The following is an 18485-nucleotide window of genomic DNA, read 5'->3' as shown; positions in this document are numbered from 1 at the left end:
AGGACACATCCCCTGCATGCACTACTGTACTTTTTGTTTTAAAATTGTCATTTATTTAATATTTTATCATTTTTAAAAATCAGTGTATATTATATGGTTGACATTGATTTTTTTTTATTGTCTTTTACTTTAAGTACTTTGTATGTACAACTGGAAGTGCTTATTGTTGTTGCTATTATTAAATATTCTAAGCCACAAATGATCTGGCACAGTAGAACACAGAAGAATGACAATGCTGACCTCTAGAGTCCATTTATTGTAGTACCAGAGCCAAGCAATTTGAGCACAGATGGGAGGCAATAAAAAAAATCTGTACTGTGAAGAAATTACATTAAAAAAGAAAAATTTAAATCAAATCAGAATGTTATTTGTATGATTGTAGGCTCTGAGCTCTGCTAAATCTATTGCAGTTGGTAGCAGCACATGCAACAGAAAATCTGTGGTGAGTCATTGTTTCAGTTTGCAGTGACAGAAGCAGGTCGGCTTCTTACAAGATGAACTTCTTGTGGGCCCAGTTAGTCAGAGTCTCCAACAGGCTCTTGTCATCCTTATCTGAAGGACACGAGGACACACAGAAAGCAGCATTCATTCATTCATTCTACCTTCCACTCATTTTGTTCTTCCTGCGTGTTTCTGAATCATTGATACTTTTTTAAAAACCCTTATCTATATAGAATTGTCTCCTCTGCCTCCATCTCTCCCTGAAAACTAACCAAAGACCACCAGGTTGCAGGAGCACTTCACCACACCCAGTGGGTTCTCCAGCACCAGGGTGTATTCACCGCCATCTTTGGCCCCACAGCCGGGGATGACCAGGGTGCACACTCCGTTAGCTGTACTCTGCCAAAACCGAGGGGAGTCGGAGATGTTTAGGTCTCCCTTGTACCAGCAGGCCTACAAACAGATAGGACATAACCAGTAGGCCTAGAAGAGGTATAATTGGTTTGTGGGTCACTGATGTCAGTGGTGGTGTCAGTCATACCCGTGGCGTCGGCATGCCTTGGTAAGCACAGCTCATGGTGCAGTCGTGGCCTTTGTGAACAGCGTGGTCCTTCAGCGGCAGCAGGAAAGATGGCTTCACCTGACGTGGCGAGGAAATGTATTCCTTCAACCTCAGGCTGCTGATGCATTCTTTAGCGCAAAAGGAGTTAATTTTACATCAGTGTTAGTATTGAAATACTACATTTAAATGTCTCTTCACTCACGTTCATCTTTGGCGATGACGAGAGGTTCCTTTGAGTCCAAGGGGTCGCTGTCTCCAATAGAGTTTTGTGCAAGGACACGGAAGTAGTACTTCCTCCCGGGTAGCAGTCCGGTGACGGTGTACTTCCTGCTGAAAACGCACTCAGCAGCAGTGAACCAGGAAGCGGTGCTGGTGTCACGTTTAAGGATGACATAATGCGCTCCCTCTTTATCATCAGCCAAGTCAGGAGTGTGATCCCACTGCAGGGTCACCGTGCCCGGGACCTCCTCCAACAGGCGCAGGTTCTTTGGGGGTCGAGGAAAGTCTGATGGGAGAATGTGAAGGAAGCAGAGAAATAAAAATAGGGTATCATATTCTTAGCAAATCTGAAAAAATCAAACCACGGAGGTGGGAGCACAACAAAGCACAACACGCCATTAAGCTGTACTCAGTGCAGTTCATATTCCATCCCTTTGACCTCTTAACACACAAATATTGATGTTTGTTAACACCACATCCTCCAGTGAGGTCATAGATTAACTTGTGTTGGTTTGTGGGTCACCAGCCTCACTCAGAAACTGGACCTTATTGTAGAGGAGGACGGGAACATTGGACAAATGGTTCAAATGATGATACCACCATGAAATTTATCATAAACATACACACACTGAGGTACTCTTCAGATTTTTCTGATGAGACAAGTGAAAATCCAAGATGGCCATCACATTTCTAGCCAGAATTCCATTTTTCCCATATCTCTGAAAATTATTCATGGATTTGAGTGATTGGGTCTGTTAATAAATTGTTTTAATAATGTGCTGTAGTGAACAATAGCCACAAGAGGCATTAGTCAAAAACTAATAGGCAACAAAGCACTATAACAGTAAACCAGAAGGGTCAATCAATGGTTCGCAGCAGCCAAGAAAGTCAGATAAACCTGATTTTGCCATTAATTATCCTTTTTGTGCCTCAAAAATAAATAGAATGTATTATATGATATGGCATAGCATCCATCCATCCATCCATTTTCTTCCACTTTATCCGGAGTTGGGTCGCGGGGGCAGCAGCTCAAGCAAAGCCACCCAGACCTCCCGATCCACACACACCTCCCCCAGCTCCTCCGGGGGAACCCCAAGGCGTTCCCAAGCCAGCCGAGAGATGTAATCCTTCCAGCGTGTCCTGGGTCTTCCCCAGGGCCTCCTCCCAATGGGACGTGCCCGGAACACCTCTCCAGCGAGGCGTCCAGGGGGCATCTGGAAAAGATGCCCGAGCCACCTCAACTGACTCCTTTCGACGTGGAGGAGCAGCGGCTCGACTCCGAGCTCCTCCCGAGTGACCGAGCTCCTCACCCTATCTCTAAGGGAGCGCCCGGCCATCCTGTGGAGGAAACTCATCTCGGCCGCTTGTACCCGCGATCTCATTCTTTCGGTCATGAGCCAAATCTCATGACCATAGGTGACGATCGGAACGTAGATCGATCGGTAAATCGAGAGCTTTGCCCCCCTACTCAGCTCTCTATTCACCGCGACGGTCCGATACAGCGACCGCATCACTGCAGACGCTGCACCGATAATATATGGCATAGCACTTATTTATACATTTAATTTTCTCTAGCAGAACAAGTACAAAAACATTTTATGTGTAGTAACAATTTGTTTTAATAGTTGGCATCTATTTCCATTTGAGCATGACAAGATTTATTCTTCATTCATGGTTATAAGATAAAATACAATAAAGTTAGTGGATGCAAATTTGTATTTTATGCAATTTGGACAGTATCACTGTTCAATCACTGACTAGTTACACACATAAATGTTGATTTATTCACCTTTCACTTTGTCTTAATGTAACATTTCAGAATACTAGCAAACAGAAATAGAAACTGTAATCATTCAAATATGTTGTTTCATTCATGAGCTATGATAGATTTGGATTTTTCACCACTGCTGTAGACACTCATCTTGGATTTTTGCTTGGTTTTTCAGCTAATTTTGAGGAGGACCCCAATACGAACGTTCATGGCAAGTTTCATGCTTGTGTCTTCATTTGAAAAATTCTCCTCAAAATCAGCAGTGAGTTGAAATTTGACAAAGGGGTAGAGGATGGAAGGAGCAAGTACTCGTTAAATTGTGCTGCAGATTCCGAACCAGGATTGTATTTATTTATTTATTTTTACTAGTTTGATTACCAGCATGAAAATAGCATTAAAAATAGCCATTTTTATGATAGATGCTGAAGGGGTGGGGCCTGGAAGGAGGAAGATTTAGTGTCAAGTCAACTTTTCAACTCCGACAGAGTTCATATATACACTGACTGTTGATTTTACACTACTTGGAGTGAACCATATGTATTTACTGCAGAGTCAATTTAACATGGCACAATTTACTCTGCGTGGATCCAGATGTTGGCATGGCTGCAGGGCTGTGTTTTTCTTTGATTGGTACTCAGAGTTCTGTTCCTCTCGTCTTCTTTTTAAAGATGCTCCAGTTTATTTGGGGTCCCCACTGCAGATCTGGTATGGGATCCATACTGATGCATATTGTTACCTTTTTCATGTCAAATGCCCTTTTTGATGCAATTCAAGCTCTACAAGGAGAAAGAACCTATTGTGCATGTTTTGATGGTGGGAGGAAACCTACACAAACACAGGAGAACATCCAAACTCCTGACAGAAAAGAGCTAGCCACTGGTGGGGTTGAACCCAGGACCTTTTTGCTGTAAGGCAAGAGTGCTAACTACAGTTTCCCCAAAGTGTTGTGAGCTGATTTTCAAGAAATTTGGTGGAAGGATGTGATACTGGAGATGGTAAATCCCATTAAATTTTAGTGCAAATCCAAAAGCTCCACAAGGTCTTTTTTTTTTTTTTTTTGCCAGCAATGCGAATTAGCAATTTTTCTCATTGTCCTCATTTTATCAATAAATAATACATGGACCCCCAATAAGAAAAAGAAACATCACAGTTAGCAGATGAATCTACTCTCATGAATGCCCCTCTGACTTTATGAAAATCTTATGTAAATAGAGGTAATAGCCCTCTCTCCCAAAGATGATGAATGGGGGAGGGGATCCTGGAGCTCCACCAAAATTTAATGAGTTCTTAATTGGTTCATTCCCAACCCCTCCACAAACATTTATGAAAATCAGTCCACACATTTTTGAGTAACCCATCTGCCTGTCCGCTTGCCTGACTGACAAATGTGCAAACATACCCTCTTTGGCGGAGGTAACTAGATCACAAATGAGTAAACCATCTCAACTGACCTGTGACTCTGACACTGACATCGTAGTGAGCCTCTCCAAAGTCGTTTATCAGGTGTATACGGTATACACCAGAGTCTGATCGCTGGGAAGAAGAAATTAGGAACTGAGAGTGATTCTTGCTCTTGGTGATGACCTCTCTTCCCTTAGTGAGCATGCCATCCTTAAACCAGGTAACCACTGGAGGCGGTGAACCCTGTAAGAGACAAAAAAAAAAAAAAGGAAGGAGGCAGGGTTAGAACCTGTTTGACTGGCCTTATGTTGACTATACACTGGTTTTGTAGGTGAAATAGCATCCTAGAAATGGAAAAAAGAATTCAACTTGCTTGTTACAGTGATTCCTGGTAAGAGAGAATCAGGTAAAATGACTTTGAGGAGTGCTGCAGACCCACACTCGCAGCAACAAATTTGTGGCTGAATTTACGTGTAGATTGAAATGAGCTTGTTTATTTATTCCTACACTAGAAGCCTAATCAGGAATCTGCTGATCTGCAGGAGAACTGACTTGAGGTGACAATATGTTGTAAACATTTTTCAAAATGGTTTAACTGGTTTTCCAGATTCACTACATGTGCTGTGTCTCAATTGCGGGCCTCGGGACCTGTACGGGTCTCATAGCTACTTCCGCAGTGACAGAGGAGAAATTACATGAGGATGATGAAACAAAATCAAATTACTTGTGATCAGGCTTTATATTTTTCTTTGGACCGACTGAGACTTACAGTGAAGCTGAGGTGAAGGCAGAGTGCGGTTCCAGCACGAACCACCATCTGGTTCTTCAGCTTCCCTTCCGGAACAAACCTGGGTGCCACTGTGGAGGAAAATGCAAGAATAGTCTAGAAGGACTAGGCGTTACAAGAACAGAACAGAACAGAGGATTCAGATGTATTACCAGGCGGAGGCATGGCCAATACCCCGTCTGATAGCTCACTGGGCTCCCCGACGCCTCCTTCATTAACAGCCCGGATACGGAAAAAGTACTTCATGCACTCCTGAAGCCCGCTCACAGTGAAGGTGGTACCAGCGATAAGGATCTTTGTGGTCTTCGTCCACTCTTTAGCATCCTCAGGGCGGACTTCCAGGATATATCCCGAGGGCTTGTCTCCCTGCTCTGGAGATGTCCAAGTTAGAGCGATGGAGGAATTTGAAGAATCGCATACGGAGAGGTTCCTCACCAGGCCAGGACATCCTACACAAGGAAAGTGTTTTTTAAGTTTTATTTCTTGTAATTTGATTTCAGCTGGACTGCTCACATTAGTTCATCTGGTTGTTTTGGACACGTAGTTTGGGACCCAAAACTCACGGATTGGGTCTTTGGCCAGCACAGCATTAGAAATGTTACTGGGAGTTCCTGCTCCGGCCCTGTTCACACTGATCACTCTGAACTCGTACTCCACACCGTCCATCAGACCTTCAACTGTCAATTTACAATCTGGAAAAAGCAACACAGATACAAGGGTGATATCGTGTCTTCAATTTGTCACAACATAGTAGGATTTTCGTTTGCGCCTGTGTCCACTAGTTCTGCAACTGACAACTGCGGCATCCAGTCACATGACGAAATTATGTAAACATGACATTGCTGACACTTTTTGTTATACACTCATTTGTACTTCAACTTGGTTTGGTAACATCAGCTACAAATCTAAAAGATTATGAGAACTTAGTGAACCAAACTGGCTCGTGACATCACCCCACTTTCTGTTGAATCACAGTCCAGTGTGTTGTTTTGTTTACCTGTGATTAGCTCATTATTAGCCTGCAGCCACCTGTTGCTCCCCTTTTTCCTCCTCTGCAGCAGGTAGCCCAGAACGGGTGCTCCTCCATCACTGGCCGGCGGTGTCCAGCTCACTGTCATGGTGTCCTTGGTAACATTAGAGACTTGGGGCTGGGATGCCATGCCTGGTGGCTCTGAGTGAGTGAAGACAAGAGAAGCGATGACACATTTTACTCCCAAATCCAAGACAAAAGGAAGACTTTGATGATGAGAATGACTCAAGTTTGGGAGCAGCATGGTGGCTTAGTAGCTATCACTGTTGCCTCACAGCAAAAAAGGTCATGGGATCAATTCCCACCTGTGTCTTTTTTTTGTGTGGAGTTTGCGTGTTCTCCCCGTGTTTGTGTGGGTTCTCTCCAGATGCTCCGGCTTCCTCACACATCCAAAGACATGCAGGTTAGGTGGATTGAAAACTTTAAATTGTCTGTAGGTGTGTGTGTGTGAATATGTTTGTCTATAGTTGTGGTCAAAAGTTTACATACCCTGGCAGAATTTTGTGGGGGGTTTTTTTTTTGGTCATTTTTCAGAGAATATGGGTGATAACACACACACACACAAAATTCACTCATGGTTAGTGGTTGGGTGAAGCCATTTATTGTCAAACAACTGTGTTCACTCTTTTTAAATTATGCATGCATTAAATAAGGCATGCTACCTTTAGCTCTCAGCTGGTGTCATGCTAACATTAGTTTTCACCTGGTGTCTGGCATGCTAACATTAGTTTTCACCTAGTGCCTGACATGCTAACATTAGCTGTCACCTGGTCTCTGTCATGCTAACATTAGTTTTCACCTGGTCTCTGGCATGCTAACATTAGTTTTCACCTGGTCTCTGGCATGCTAACATCAGTTCTCACCTGGTCTCTGGCATGCTAACATTAGCTCTCACCTGGTCTCTGGCATGCTAACTTTAGCTCTGACTTGGTCTCTGGCATGCTAACATTAGTTTTCACCCAGTGTTTGACATGCTAACATTAGTGCTTACCTATGGGCTGTCCTGCATGCGCCTCTTCTGTCTCCAATGGGTCACTCATTCCCTCGCTGTTGACGGCCCTGATGCGGTAGTGGTATGCTTGGCCTTCTTCCACCTTGTCATCACTGAATACGGTGGAGCCACTGTCCACCTCACCCACCCTGTTCCACGACTTCTTACCTACCAGACGACGTTCAATCACAAAGCTTGTAACTTGCTTTCCCCCGTTGTCCCGGGGTGCCTTCCACTTCATCCTGATACACTTTCCTGACTGCTCCAGGAACTCGACTTTCCCCTGAGGTGCTTTCGGATGGTCTAGAGAATTGATATAAGATGGTTTGAACTTCTAAGATAAAAACGAGTCCAGCATGTCTCGCCAAATAAGCGTTTTCACCTACCAAGCACACTGAGGTGCAGATTGGCCACCGCTGTCCCACATTCGCTCTTCAGACGAAGCATAATGGCTCCGCTGTCTTCTCTTACACATCTGAGGGGAAAATATTGAGGAAGTGCTTAACTTTGTGTTCATGGTATTTTAATTTTGTAAATATAAACTACTCGGTGCTTCCTCACTTGCTGAGCACCAGTGACGTGCTCTCTGCTGTCCGCTCCACTTTTGTCCTCTCGTCCTCCATGTTCTCCACGCCGTCCTTGTACCAGGTGACTCTGGGAACTGGCTTCCCTTTAAAGGGGATCTTAATGGTCGCCGTTTGTCCTGCCTTCACCGTCACAGGACGGGCCGCCAACAGCTCCAGTACAGCTGGATCAATCTGTGGAGGGTCTGAGAAAAAGGTTTTAATATTATAGGTTTTAAAAATCTAATTTATTTAACAATTCACAGTCAGTGCAGGTTGGATTAGTTTTTTGATTACGTAACCTTCTCCCTTCTTTTCACTTGGGGTCGCCACAGCAGACCTGAGTGCATCTGCATGCTGATTTGGCACAAGTTTTACGCCGGATGCTCTTCCTGACGCAACTCCACATATGGACAATGGGCACCCAGTTTTTTGATAATGAATGTTGGGAAAAGATTTGAATTTTAACTTTTACAATGAAATATTTCTTTATTATATAATTAATATTTTTTGTTTATTACTTATTTATACATTTTATTCATAAATTAAACAACTGATGTTTGCATTTAGTCTACCCTTAAATGTAAAGGGGCAAAGCCAGTGAACAAATGATTCATTGCTAATGAGAGAGAAAAAGATGAAATACATTTTGCAGGAAACAAAGGGACAGAGTAATGTCGTTATAAACGACGCCCCCCTGAACACTGACCTGCGATAGTGAGCGTGGCTTCGCTTTCTGCCCCTTTGGCTCTGAATGTGTATTTTCCCTCGCTGGCGTCCGTCACAGCACTGAACATCAGTTTGTGAACGGTTCCCTGTTTGACCACCTGAACTCCAGACAGTGCTGAAACCTGTTAGATGTAACAGATATGAATTTATTTATTTTTATATGAGGCCAACCATAGTGTGTACTAGAGGTGGGCAATACCTGGAATTTTGGTATTGATCCGATACCAAGTAAATACAGGCCCAGTATCGCTGATATTTATACCGATACCGATACTTTTTCATATTTAAGCTTCATAGATCCAAAGGATCCAAAAGACCTAGGATAGAATTTCACTAAACATTGTACGTGACGACAAAATACTTGATTATCACAATCAACATTTTTGTTTAAAAAAATATCACTCAACACAACTTAAAACAAAATCTCCTGAGGTAGAGGGCTGACAAACCACAATACAAAGGTGCGCTGCTCCGTGTTGTGTGTGACACGGAGCAGTGCTGCTCTTACAGAGAGTAGACTTTGATGAATCTGCGTGCGCAGCAGTCAGTGCGTGCGGGAGCGAAAAAAAAAGCTTGAGTATCGATCTTTTTACACAAGGATCGTTCAATATCAATACTAGCGTTGCTATCAATATTATCAATATTAGGATCGATCCACCCACCTCTAGTGTGTACTATACAATAGCAGTGTGTGTGTGTGTGTGCGCTTGTGTGTGCAGTTCCTATCATGGGGTCTGTATTTGTTAGTTAGTGTTAGCTTTAGTTAGCTAACGTTAGTTATACATAACTTTAGTCTGAACATAGAAACTAGCTAACATGTACATTCATCTTTAGACACATTACAAAGTGTGTGTGTGTGCAGGGGGGCAGCTTACCTGTCTGGGTGTTCTTATTATTGCTTAGCTAATGTTAGGTAAGGTAAATGTTAGCTTTATTTAGAAATTAGCCGACATTAGCATCTATGAAGTCAGACATCCGGGACATTGGTCATGTGACCTGCACAGGAACGTGGTCTCCATTTTTTAGTGAGTGAAAACACAGTAAACTTCTGAGTGTTTTGTAGGAGTTTGTGAGATATTGGAGCTGTGTCGCTGGCTATAGAGCCAATTTAAATAAAAGGGCCTAAAGCAATTGACAACATTTTTCTAGCGCTGACGCCTGTTTTTAATAACATTTAATGGGTTAGATGCTCTCACTCGTAAAACAAATGTAGCGTAGCACGTTTGACCAGTACAACTCAGATTTCAAGCTTTCATTCAGACTTGCCGAACCAGTAACAGCTGAATCCCTAATCTGAAGCAGCAGGTCCACAATTTATTCATCAACCTCCATCAAAGTCATTTAAAGATGTCAATCTTGAGTCACCTTTCTGCTGATTAAAGTCGCTAACCAGGACTCTTGTCTGTTATTGCGGACAAGAAATGTGAATCGTCTGCTATTTCACATGGTACAGTTTTTATTTGTTCCTCATTAATGTGCCTTTTTCCACCGGGGTGGCCCACGCGTAGACCGGACCATGAATATCTCCTTCTTTGCTGGTTCGTAAACTGAAGTTACAGTATGTTCCCTCGAAAAATGATAATAAGAATAATATCTTCCATGTGTTTTTGTGGGACTTGACTGATTAAACATTGTTCCTCCAAATGCTGCCTCTGTTACCAGTTCACCTGTAAGCTGAAGTTACGGCCCCTTGTGTAAAGGAAAAACAATAACGATGTCCTTTGTGCATTGTTTTTGTGAGATTTGACTGATTAAGCACTTTTCCTCCAAATGCTGTTGCTCCATGCCGTTGTTACCGGCTGCTATCGGCTGCTACCAGCTGCTATCGGCTGCTACCAGCTGCTACCAGCTGCGTGTCTCCGCTCCTGCCGGGGCAATGACCTCCTTCACTCTGCCCGTGAGCCTGACGGATGAGACGTTGACTTGACTTGGTTCGTTTGCTTTGGGCTGTCTGCTGGAGCATGTTTGAAGCCCAGTTGCTGCATAAAATTACTAACAAATACAAACTCTCTTCCTACAAGAAAACAACAGTAACATGATCGCGACGACATGCTGTTTGCTAACTCCTCATGATTGAAATGATCCTGGTACTGGCAGCTCATTTTACAAGTGAAAACACTCCATTTCTGTTGAAATATAACTCCCTGCATGTGAAACACACACTTTCACCAACAGGGAAATGGTACCACTGCTGCCATAACAATTACGCGACAATGACATGACACCATTTGTCATTTGTCTGTTGACACAACATTCAGAAGTGCACTTGCCTATCAGGAGGTCTTTATTATTGGTTACATAATGTTAGCTTTAACTACCTTACATTAGTTGCACTGTGACTCCAAACAAACATTAGAAACTATTAACATTAGTATTCATCTGTTGATACTTGACATAATCAAATTCAGATATTATACAGATATTAAACTCTCTGAAATCATATTATAAGATTTTTCCAGGTTTCAATATTGGAAATTTATTATATTTCCAATTAAAGGCCATACAAATTTTGTTTTGTGTTTTGGGAGGCTCAAGTCATCATTGGGGGGCAGTTTTGTCCCCCAGTACACACTGTAGTTTGAACCGTGAACCAAGTCAAAGAGTGAAAGACACAAGTGTTAGACAGAAAATCACGAACAAGGGGGCTGTGTTCGCTGTCTTACCTCCACGCCATCCTTCAGCCACACTCCATCAACCTTCTCATCATCAAGAACAACACACAGCTCTGCCGGTGCGCCTGTCGGACACTGAGTGTCTGACAGACCACGCTTCACGGAGGCAAAACGCTCTGTCAACAAAGACAAAAAAGGCTCATTTACCACTTTCTTTTCTTTTCAAAGATATTTTTTAAACACTGCTTAGAAAATGACACATCACATTACCAGTGACAGCCAGGTTGGCCGAGGTCACATATTCATGTGGATCGTTGTCCTGAATGCAGACGGCAGAGTACTTTCCCTCATCCACCAACTCGCAGTCCTCGATGATGACCTCTGCCCTCCTTCCATCACGCAGGAACATATAGCGACGACTAGCTGTGATGTCACAGCCGTCCTTCAGCCAGCGAATGTTCACGTCCTTGGAGCTCATCTCGCATTCCAGGCGGGCTTTTCCTCTCTCCTGCACGCACACGTTCTTCAAGTGGCTGCTAAATTTGATGGGAATCCCTGGATTAAGAGTGAAAGGCCATTTCAGGATTTATTTGGCCTGCCAAGCCTTTTTAGTAATTCCTTTTTATGTAGGCAGACATATCTTAAAGGGCACACAGAGCACATACTTCCACCAAAGCCCCACCTTTAATTTGACTTGAACCCCAAATTCCAGTCCTCAGTCCACTCTGGTGGACCACCTTATCTGAAAATGTATTGTTGTCCATTGGATCTGGATTGTCATCTTGATCTAATCCAAAATACACATATGGATCATAGGCTCTTGAACACCCACCTTTAATCCTAATGGTACCTCAATCCTGATTGCTCACCTTTGTTTCTGAACATGTGATCCTGATTCTGCTTTTGGTTCCTGACAACTTCTCCATGATCCTGTTTTTTTTTTTTTTTTTTGGTCCTTGCTGGGTTTAGATCTTTATGAATTTAGATCAGATTGCTGGGCATTAATGTTTATCATTCATCCTTGTTCACTAATCTTTGATCTTGATTGCTAAATTTGGCTACTGATTGCTTTGATCATGTAATTAGAATCAAAGGAATGAGGATTGAGCAATTTGGATCAAAGATATTGATCCAAATTTGCATCTGCATTAATGGGTTCCTCCTTGAAAAAGCCCTACCTCTCCACCACATATCACTGAAATCTGTTCTTTTATGCTGCTGACAAACAGACAGACAGACAGACAGACGGATGACAAAACACAACATAATCTCCTTAACAGATATGTTTAATTAATTAAATGTTAGTGGGGGAAAAATACACCCAGTATGAACAGAATTCTTATGCATCTACTTCTTATAAAGAAATGTATTTTTTACAAAAATTAGGTGCTACGTTCACTTCCTGTCTTCCTCTCGGTGTCATACACGTCTTTGAATGGTAGAGCGAAATGTACGAGGGGCTACTCAGAGGGTTGATCCTGACCCAGAAAAAGTAGGGTGTGGTTCTCCATCTTTTGCATTCCGAGAAACCAACATTTCTCAACATTGTATCCAGTGAGTCAAAAGTCACACGTTCTCGAGAAACGACTGATGGACAGCCTAACATTTAAAGACAAATAACGTTGAAAATAACTAGCTCCAGATGGCTAAACAATCTATCCAGTGTAGCCTAGTTTGTTAATGCAGCATTACTGACAGATTATAAAGTAAAATATAATGTATCAGATGTGTTTAAAAACTACATAATGACTTGGTTGCTGCCACGCCACTGCCAGTTTACATCTGCAGCTGGTGTGAAAAGACACGGCTGTCAACGTGTTTTATCATAGAGATACGTTGTGTATTTGGGTATGGTACTTGCGCTTGAATTCCAAATTTAAGTAATTATTTGTATAAATTTAGTTATACTTCTGTTGTTGTGACCTTAGTGTGGCCTTCAACTATTCAGAGGGTTTGGATAATATCGTCCAGGAGCGATATAGAACCAAATTAGCAGCAGCAAGACTGGCATCTTGTCCATACCATCTTGAAGATGCAAAAATGATCCTACACACTGGCCGGATGTTCAATATCCTGATATTTATTACTTCCTCATAGACACACCAGGAATTTTTTATTTTATTTTATGTCATTCATGTCATGCATGCATTGTGAATTGCTGGTCTGACCAGGAGGGGCCACGCTGCTGATTATTTCCCTCAAAGTAACGCATGATCGATGTGATGCGTAATCCTCTTGGTGTGTCGTGATGGATTTTAACTTTCTTTCTCACTTTGCTGGCACAACCCACTGCCTCACATTGCTGAGGCACAAAAAAACCTGAAAAACTAAAACAGTGGTGAAAAAGAAAAAACTTACAACGTATTATTAATATTATTAATTTATTAGGAAACAGAGCAGGCCGCGGCCTCAGCTTTATCTAAAGTCTCTCTGTGTGTGTGTGTGTGTGTGTGTGTGTGTGTGTGTGTGTGTGTGTGTGTGTGTGTGTGTGTGTGTGTGTGTGTGTGTGTGTGTGTGTGTGTGTGTGTGTGTGTGTGTGTGTGTGTAGCAAATGGTAAAAGGGGTCGGTGTTTATAAGTTTTTACTTCTGCTTACACCCTTTCAGCCGCACAAAACTGGGAAATTACCTACAAGTTTTTTGTTTTGTTTTTGTTTTACGAGAGATTTTTTAAGTGTGTGTGTGTGCGCTTAGGGCTAGTGGCCGGTGATCACCTTAGTATTTCTTATGTTTTTCTTGTTGCTTAATGCTGACAAATTATACTTTATTTGTTTCTCTCTGTTTGAGGTGTAGCTCCATCCAGAGATGGAAATGGTGTCTTCTTCTGCAGGCCTGTACACCAGCATGGACTTCCAAAAAGTTCCTGTATATTTGTAATGTAAATTGTGTCGGTAGCGCGGCCCAAGCAGAGGGTCGCCCCTTTGAGTCTGGTCTGCTTGAGGTTTCTTCCTCAAATCATCAGAGGGAGTTTTTTCTTACCACTGTCACCTGTGTGCTTGCTCTGGGGGTTAGTAAGGTTACTTACTTACTTGTGTGATTTGGCGCTATATGAATGAAATAAATGGAATTGAACTGAACTGGTATTCATTTTGGTACTCACTGTTTGAGGAACATCAATTAGAAGTTGTAAAAGCTGTAACCTCAAATGTTCAAATACCAGTTCTGCTCAGAACAAATGTGGGGAGACAACCTTGGTTTGAAGCCTTGCTCATAATCGCTCTTTACATCAAGTCCCAACACACTCAGTTATAGAGCTATGGTTATAGAACATGAAAGACTGTCTTCTCATGAATAATGCTAATCAACACAAGCTCAATGACTGTACTTCTGTTCCACCAAGCCCACGGGAGCACCACATGTCCTTGCAAAGAGATTTACACACCCCATCTTGCACCTTGGGCTAATAAGGATCTTGTTCCACAGAGCAGTAATAAATGTGCTTGTTGTGAGGAGGGATTTGCTTGGATTACTTTCAACTCTGCACAAGCAGGGAGGATTTATTATACAGCACATATGTCTTCATTTGGGAGGAAAAAGGGAGATGATGTTGTGTGGCGTAGATGTGAAGGATTGAAGCCTGTAATCTCAGGGGAGAAAAGATGCAATGACTTCTCCAGTCTGCAGGGAGAAGGTTTGTTTCCTCAGAAATGCAAGCTCCACTAAAATCAAAAGATACAGCTCCTTAGAGACCAAAACAAAAAGAACACATAAAATTTTATGATTATAAAGTCAGTGAAAGTGGCAGAAGTGTATTTGTCCATACGTTCGATGGAGAGCGGCACGGTGGCACTCAGGTCGCCAATGCTGATGGCGTAGTCTCCAGCGTCACTGACTTTCACGTCTTTAATCTTCAAAGTGTAGGTCAGGCCGTCCTCTGATAATGTAACATCAAACTTTTCGTCGCGTTTTACTTCTTTTCCCTTCATCTGGAACACAGCAAAATATCTTCTAAACAACTTCCATATTCCACTCCAAGCAGTCTCTCGTGTTTTCTTTGGAAGAACATTCTTCACCGTGCACTCCACCGTGAAGCTGTATAACTCACTCACTGACTTACTGACTCCATTAATTTGAATCAAAAATGATCTGGCATTACCGTTGAGCAACTATTCTATAATTCTATTATTCTATAATTACAACAAGTACAATATGCTCAGCAGTGGTAACTAAAATAAGTATGCTTAATTTGTTTCTTTATCATGTTTTCTTCAATATCTGCATATTTTTTAAACAATAAAAATGACATGTATTATTTATCAGTTTGTCCTATTTTGAACAATCTAGTACTTCCAAGTGCCTCATTTCAAATGCATATTACTGCAATAAAGCAGCTACTGTATACCTCACTGTCTCAAAAACATGTCTGGACCTTTTTTTTTTTTTTGGGCTCCTCCTGTTTGGCATCGCCACAGCAGATTATCCGTCTCAATCTCACACTGTCCTCTGCATCTTCTTCACACCAACCACTGGCATGTCCTACCTCTCCACATCCATAAACCTCCTCTTTGGCCTCCCTCTTCTCCTCCTGCCTGGTAGTTCCATCCTCAGCATCCTTCATCTTATATACCCCGCGTCCCTCCTCTGCATTCATTCCTCTTCATACAAAATTATTAATAAGCTATTTATCACTTTTGGAGTCATAGACTGACCTTCCAGATGAGCGGAGCATCTGTTTTCTTGGAGAGTCGGACCTCAAACACAGCAGTCTCACGCTCTGTCACTTTTTTGGGCTTGAAGTCTGACAGAAATGTCAGAGGTTCATCTGAAAGACAAATCAAATGACATCGAGCAGAAGAGACAGACACACACACATACAAAAAAAAAAGCAGAATGGACACTCAGTGACAGCTACACCTGTTTGTCACAATTGATGCTAATTATTTCTTGATGATTCAGTGACACCATATGTATGGTTCTGTATGGCCCTGACATTTGAACAACTGTTTTCAAAATTAAACCACTTTATCGTCAACTAACACACAACCCTTCCACCATGTTTAGTCCATATTGCTGAATAACATTTGAAGGTCACCCATCACCAAAGGTCATGTGACCAAGATACAGAAGTACAGCACTACAGGATTAGCTCTTGATTGGATAGCTAGCTGTTTACACAACAGGTATCAGTATGTCCATATTGGTGGGATAAATTCTGAATTTTTGAGGATTACATGTGGGGTGCCCCAGGGTTCAGTTGTTGGGCCGTTGTTGTTTCTGTTGTATATTTATGATATATGTTAGGTTTCTAGGTGTGGGAGTTGTATTTTGTTTGCAGATGATACCACTTTGTTTTGTAGTGGGGATCATTTGGGACAGCTCTTGGACATGATGGAGAGGGAACTACTGAATTTCAAACAATGGTTTGATTCAAACAAATTATCGCTTCATCTTGATAAAACAAAGTGTATTATATACGGAAATAAGCCCAGGAATTTAAGTAGAAACCTATTATTGTTGTGGGCTGGGGTGTTTGGCTGGCTTGGTCTTTGTTTTCTGTTTCTCCCACCAGGTGGTGTGCATTCAGGACTGAGTGGCTGAGCATTAGGACCTCACTCTGAACACCTGAGGCTTGTTTTCACATGCAGGTCATCAGGACTCACAGCTGTGGTGTATTTTGTCTTGATCAGAGATTGCTGCATTTAAACCTTGAATGCACAGTGTGTGATTGCCAGAGACTCGACCTTGTGAGCAGACGTGTGAGATCGACGTCAGGAGAACAATCTCACCATCACGGACGCAGAGACCGCTCCAGGTTTGACGCCACAGTCTATGAAGGAGGATTGGGTGAGGTCTCACGCTCTTCAGCACACGTCCTGAGGTAATTTGGTTTTTGGTGACTTTTATGAAGTAATGACAGTGGATTTGTTGTCCCTCACACATTGTGTTAGTGAGCTGTCACGTTATGCTAATTGTCTAATCAGCTTCTGCTGCAGTGGAGATTTGAACTGAGTTGTTCCGTACCTGCAGGGTGAGAAGCTGATGTATAGATTTAAGCCAGGAAGTGTTTGCTGATTGCGTGCACCTTTGAGTTGTGTCTCTCTGTGTGGAGTTGGACTCACCTCATGTTTTCTTTCTTCACAGACTCGGTTTGTCACGGTCACCTGGGGGGTGTCGGCGGGGTCCTTGGGTCCGAACTGCTGTGGCTCCGGACCGTTTGCGCTGTTGAGAGCGCGCCGTGTTTCCACCTCACCAGACCGCGGACTTTTTAGTTGTTTAGCACCGCACCCACTGTTATGTTTATTAAATTCTGTTACCTTTTGAACCGTGCTCTGCTTATTTTATGCTGGGTCCTTTCAAACGCTGGGTCGGTGCTCCGACCGCGTCCGAAACATAACAATTATTGAATGATGCTGAAATCAAAATCATAACCGAAACCACATTTCTTGGAATTTTTATTGATGATAAATTAAGATGGAAAGATTATGTTAAATCTAAAATCGCAAATGCCATCACGATTCTGTATAAAGCACAAGACTTCCTCCCCCAGCATTTGTTAGTTACGCTATATCATTCATTACTTGTCCCATATGACCTTTTGCATTGAGATTTGGGGAAACACATAAAACAAATACAAATCCATTATTTTTATTACAAAAGAAAGCTATAAGATTTTTCTGTTTACACACTTTGAAATTCTGGGACCTGGTTGATTATATCACGATACAAATCATGTATAAAGTTAGAAGTAAACTTTTGTCTCAACACGTCCAGGAGCTGTTTAAAATGAGGGAGTCCAGCTATAATTTGAGAGAAACATTAGTATTTGATAAATTAAAGACTCAAACTACTGTAAAAAGTCATTGTGTTTCCGTAAAAGGTGTGAAAATTGGAATAACTGTTCAGATAACATTAAATGATCTGGTACTTTAGTTGGATTCAAAAGACTTTATAAAACAATATAATTACTTATTATAGTATGAAGAATTGGGCAGCATGGTGGCTTAGTGGTTAGCACTGTTGCCTGACAGTGAGACGGTCATGGGTTCAATTCCCGCCTGTGGCCTTTCTGTGTGGAGTTTGCATGTTCTCCCCGTGTTTGCGTGGGTTTCCTCCAGGTGCTCCGGTGTCGTGGTCTGAGTTTGCGCCGGTCTCATTTTACCAAGCGCATGGGCAAATCGATTTTTTTTCGCGTTCAACTTCCGGGAGGTCTAGATTTACCATTTCTTGCGACGATCTTCAACCGAGCAGATGTATTTTGAAATAACTGCATTTTCCACACACTTTTGATTCAGAAAACTTGAAGTGGGACATAAATTCAGACCTGCAGGCTGGAAATTTCAGACTACCTAGGTAACTAGTAACCAGAATTATAATGGTTAAATCAATAAGCATCAGTAGAAAGTGACAGGATTTACTTGTGGTTCCAATTAAAAAAAAATTA

The 18485-nt window shown here is 42.2% G+C and overlaps 1 protein-coding gene across 1 annotated transcript in view; it reads right to left on the bottom strand.

Annotated features, from left to right (window-relative positions):
• Window positions 1–236: 236 nt before the first annotated feature.
• LOC117514945 (immunoglobulin superfamily member 22-like) overlaps window positions 237–18485 on the bottom strand; it is a 44312-nt gene continuing 26063 nt past the window's right edge. Inside the window, 17 exon segments of the mRNA XM_034175513.1 lie at window positions 237–552; window positions 714–894; window positions 983–1131; window positions 1206–1508; window positions 4445–4637; window positions 5164–5252; window positions 5334–5630; window positions 5745–5873; window positions 6179–6352; window positions 7203–7505; window positions 7589–7677; window positions 7764–7971; window positions 8475–8616; window positions 11158–11282; window positions 11377–11661; window positions 14868–15030; window positions 15754–15866. Coding sequence (XP_034031404.1) covers window positions 488–552; window positions 714–894; window positions 983–1131; window positions 1206–1508; window positions 4445–4637; window positions 5164–5252; window positions 5334–5630; window positions 5745–5873; window positions 6179–6352; window positions 7203–7505; window positions 7589–7677; window positions 7764–7971; window positions 8475–8616; window positions 11158–11282; window positions 11377–11661; window positions 14868–15030; window positions 15754–15866 — 3008 coding nt within the window. The 3' untranslated portion in view covers window positions 237–487.

This window comes from Thalassophryne amazonica, chromosome 8 (assembly GCF_902500255.1).
Source record: "Thalassophryne amazonica chromosome 8, fThaAma1.1, whole genome shotgun sequence".
NCBI lineage: Eukaryota > Metazoa > Chordata > Actinopteri > Batrachoidiformes > Batrachoididae > Thalassophryne > Thalassophryne amazonica.
This window is presented reverse-complemented; position numbering and strand designations above follow the sequence as displayed.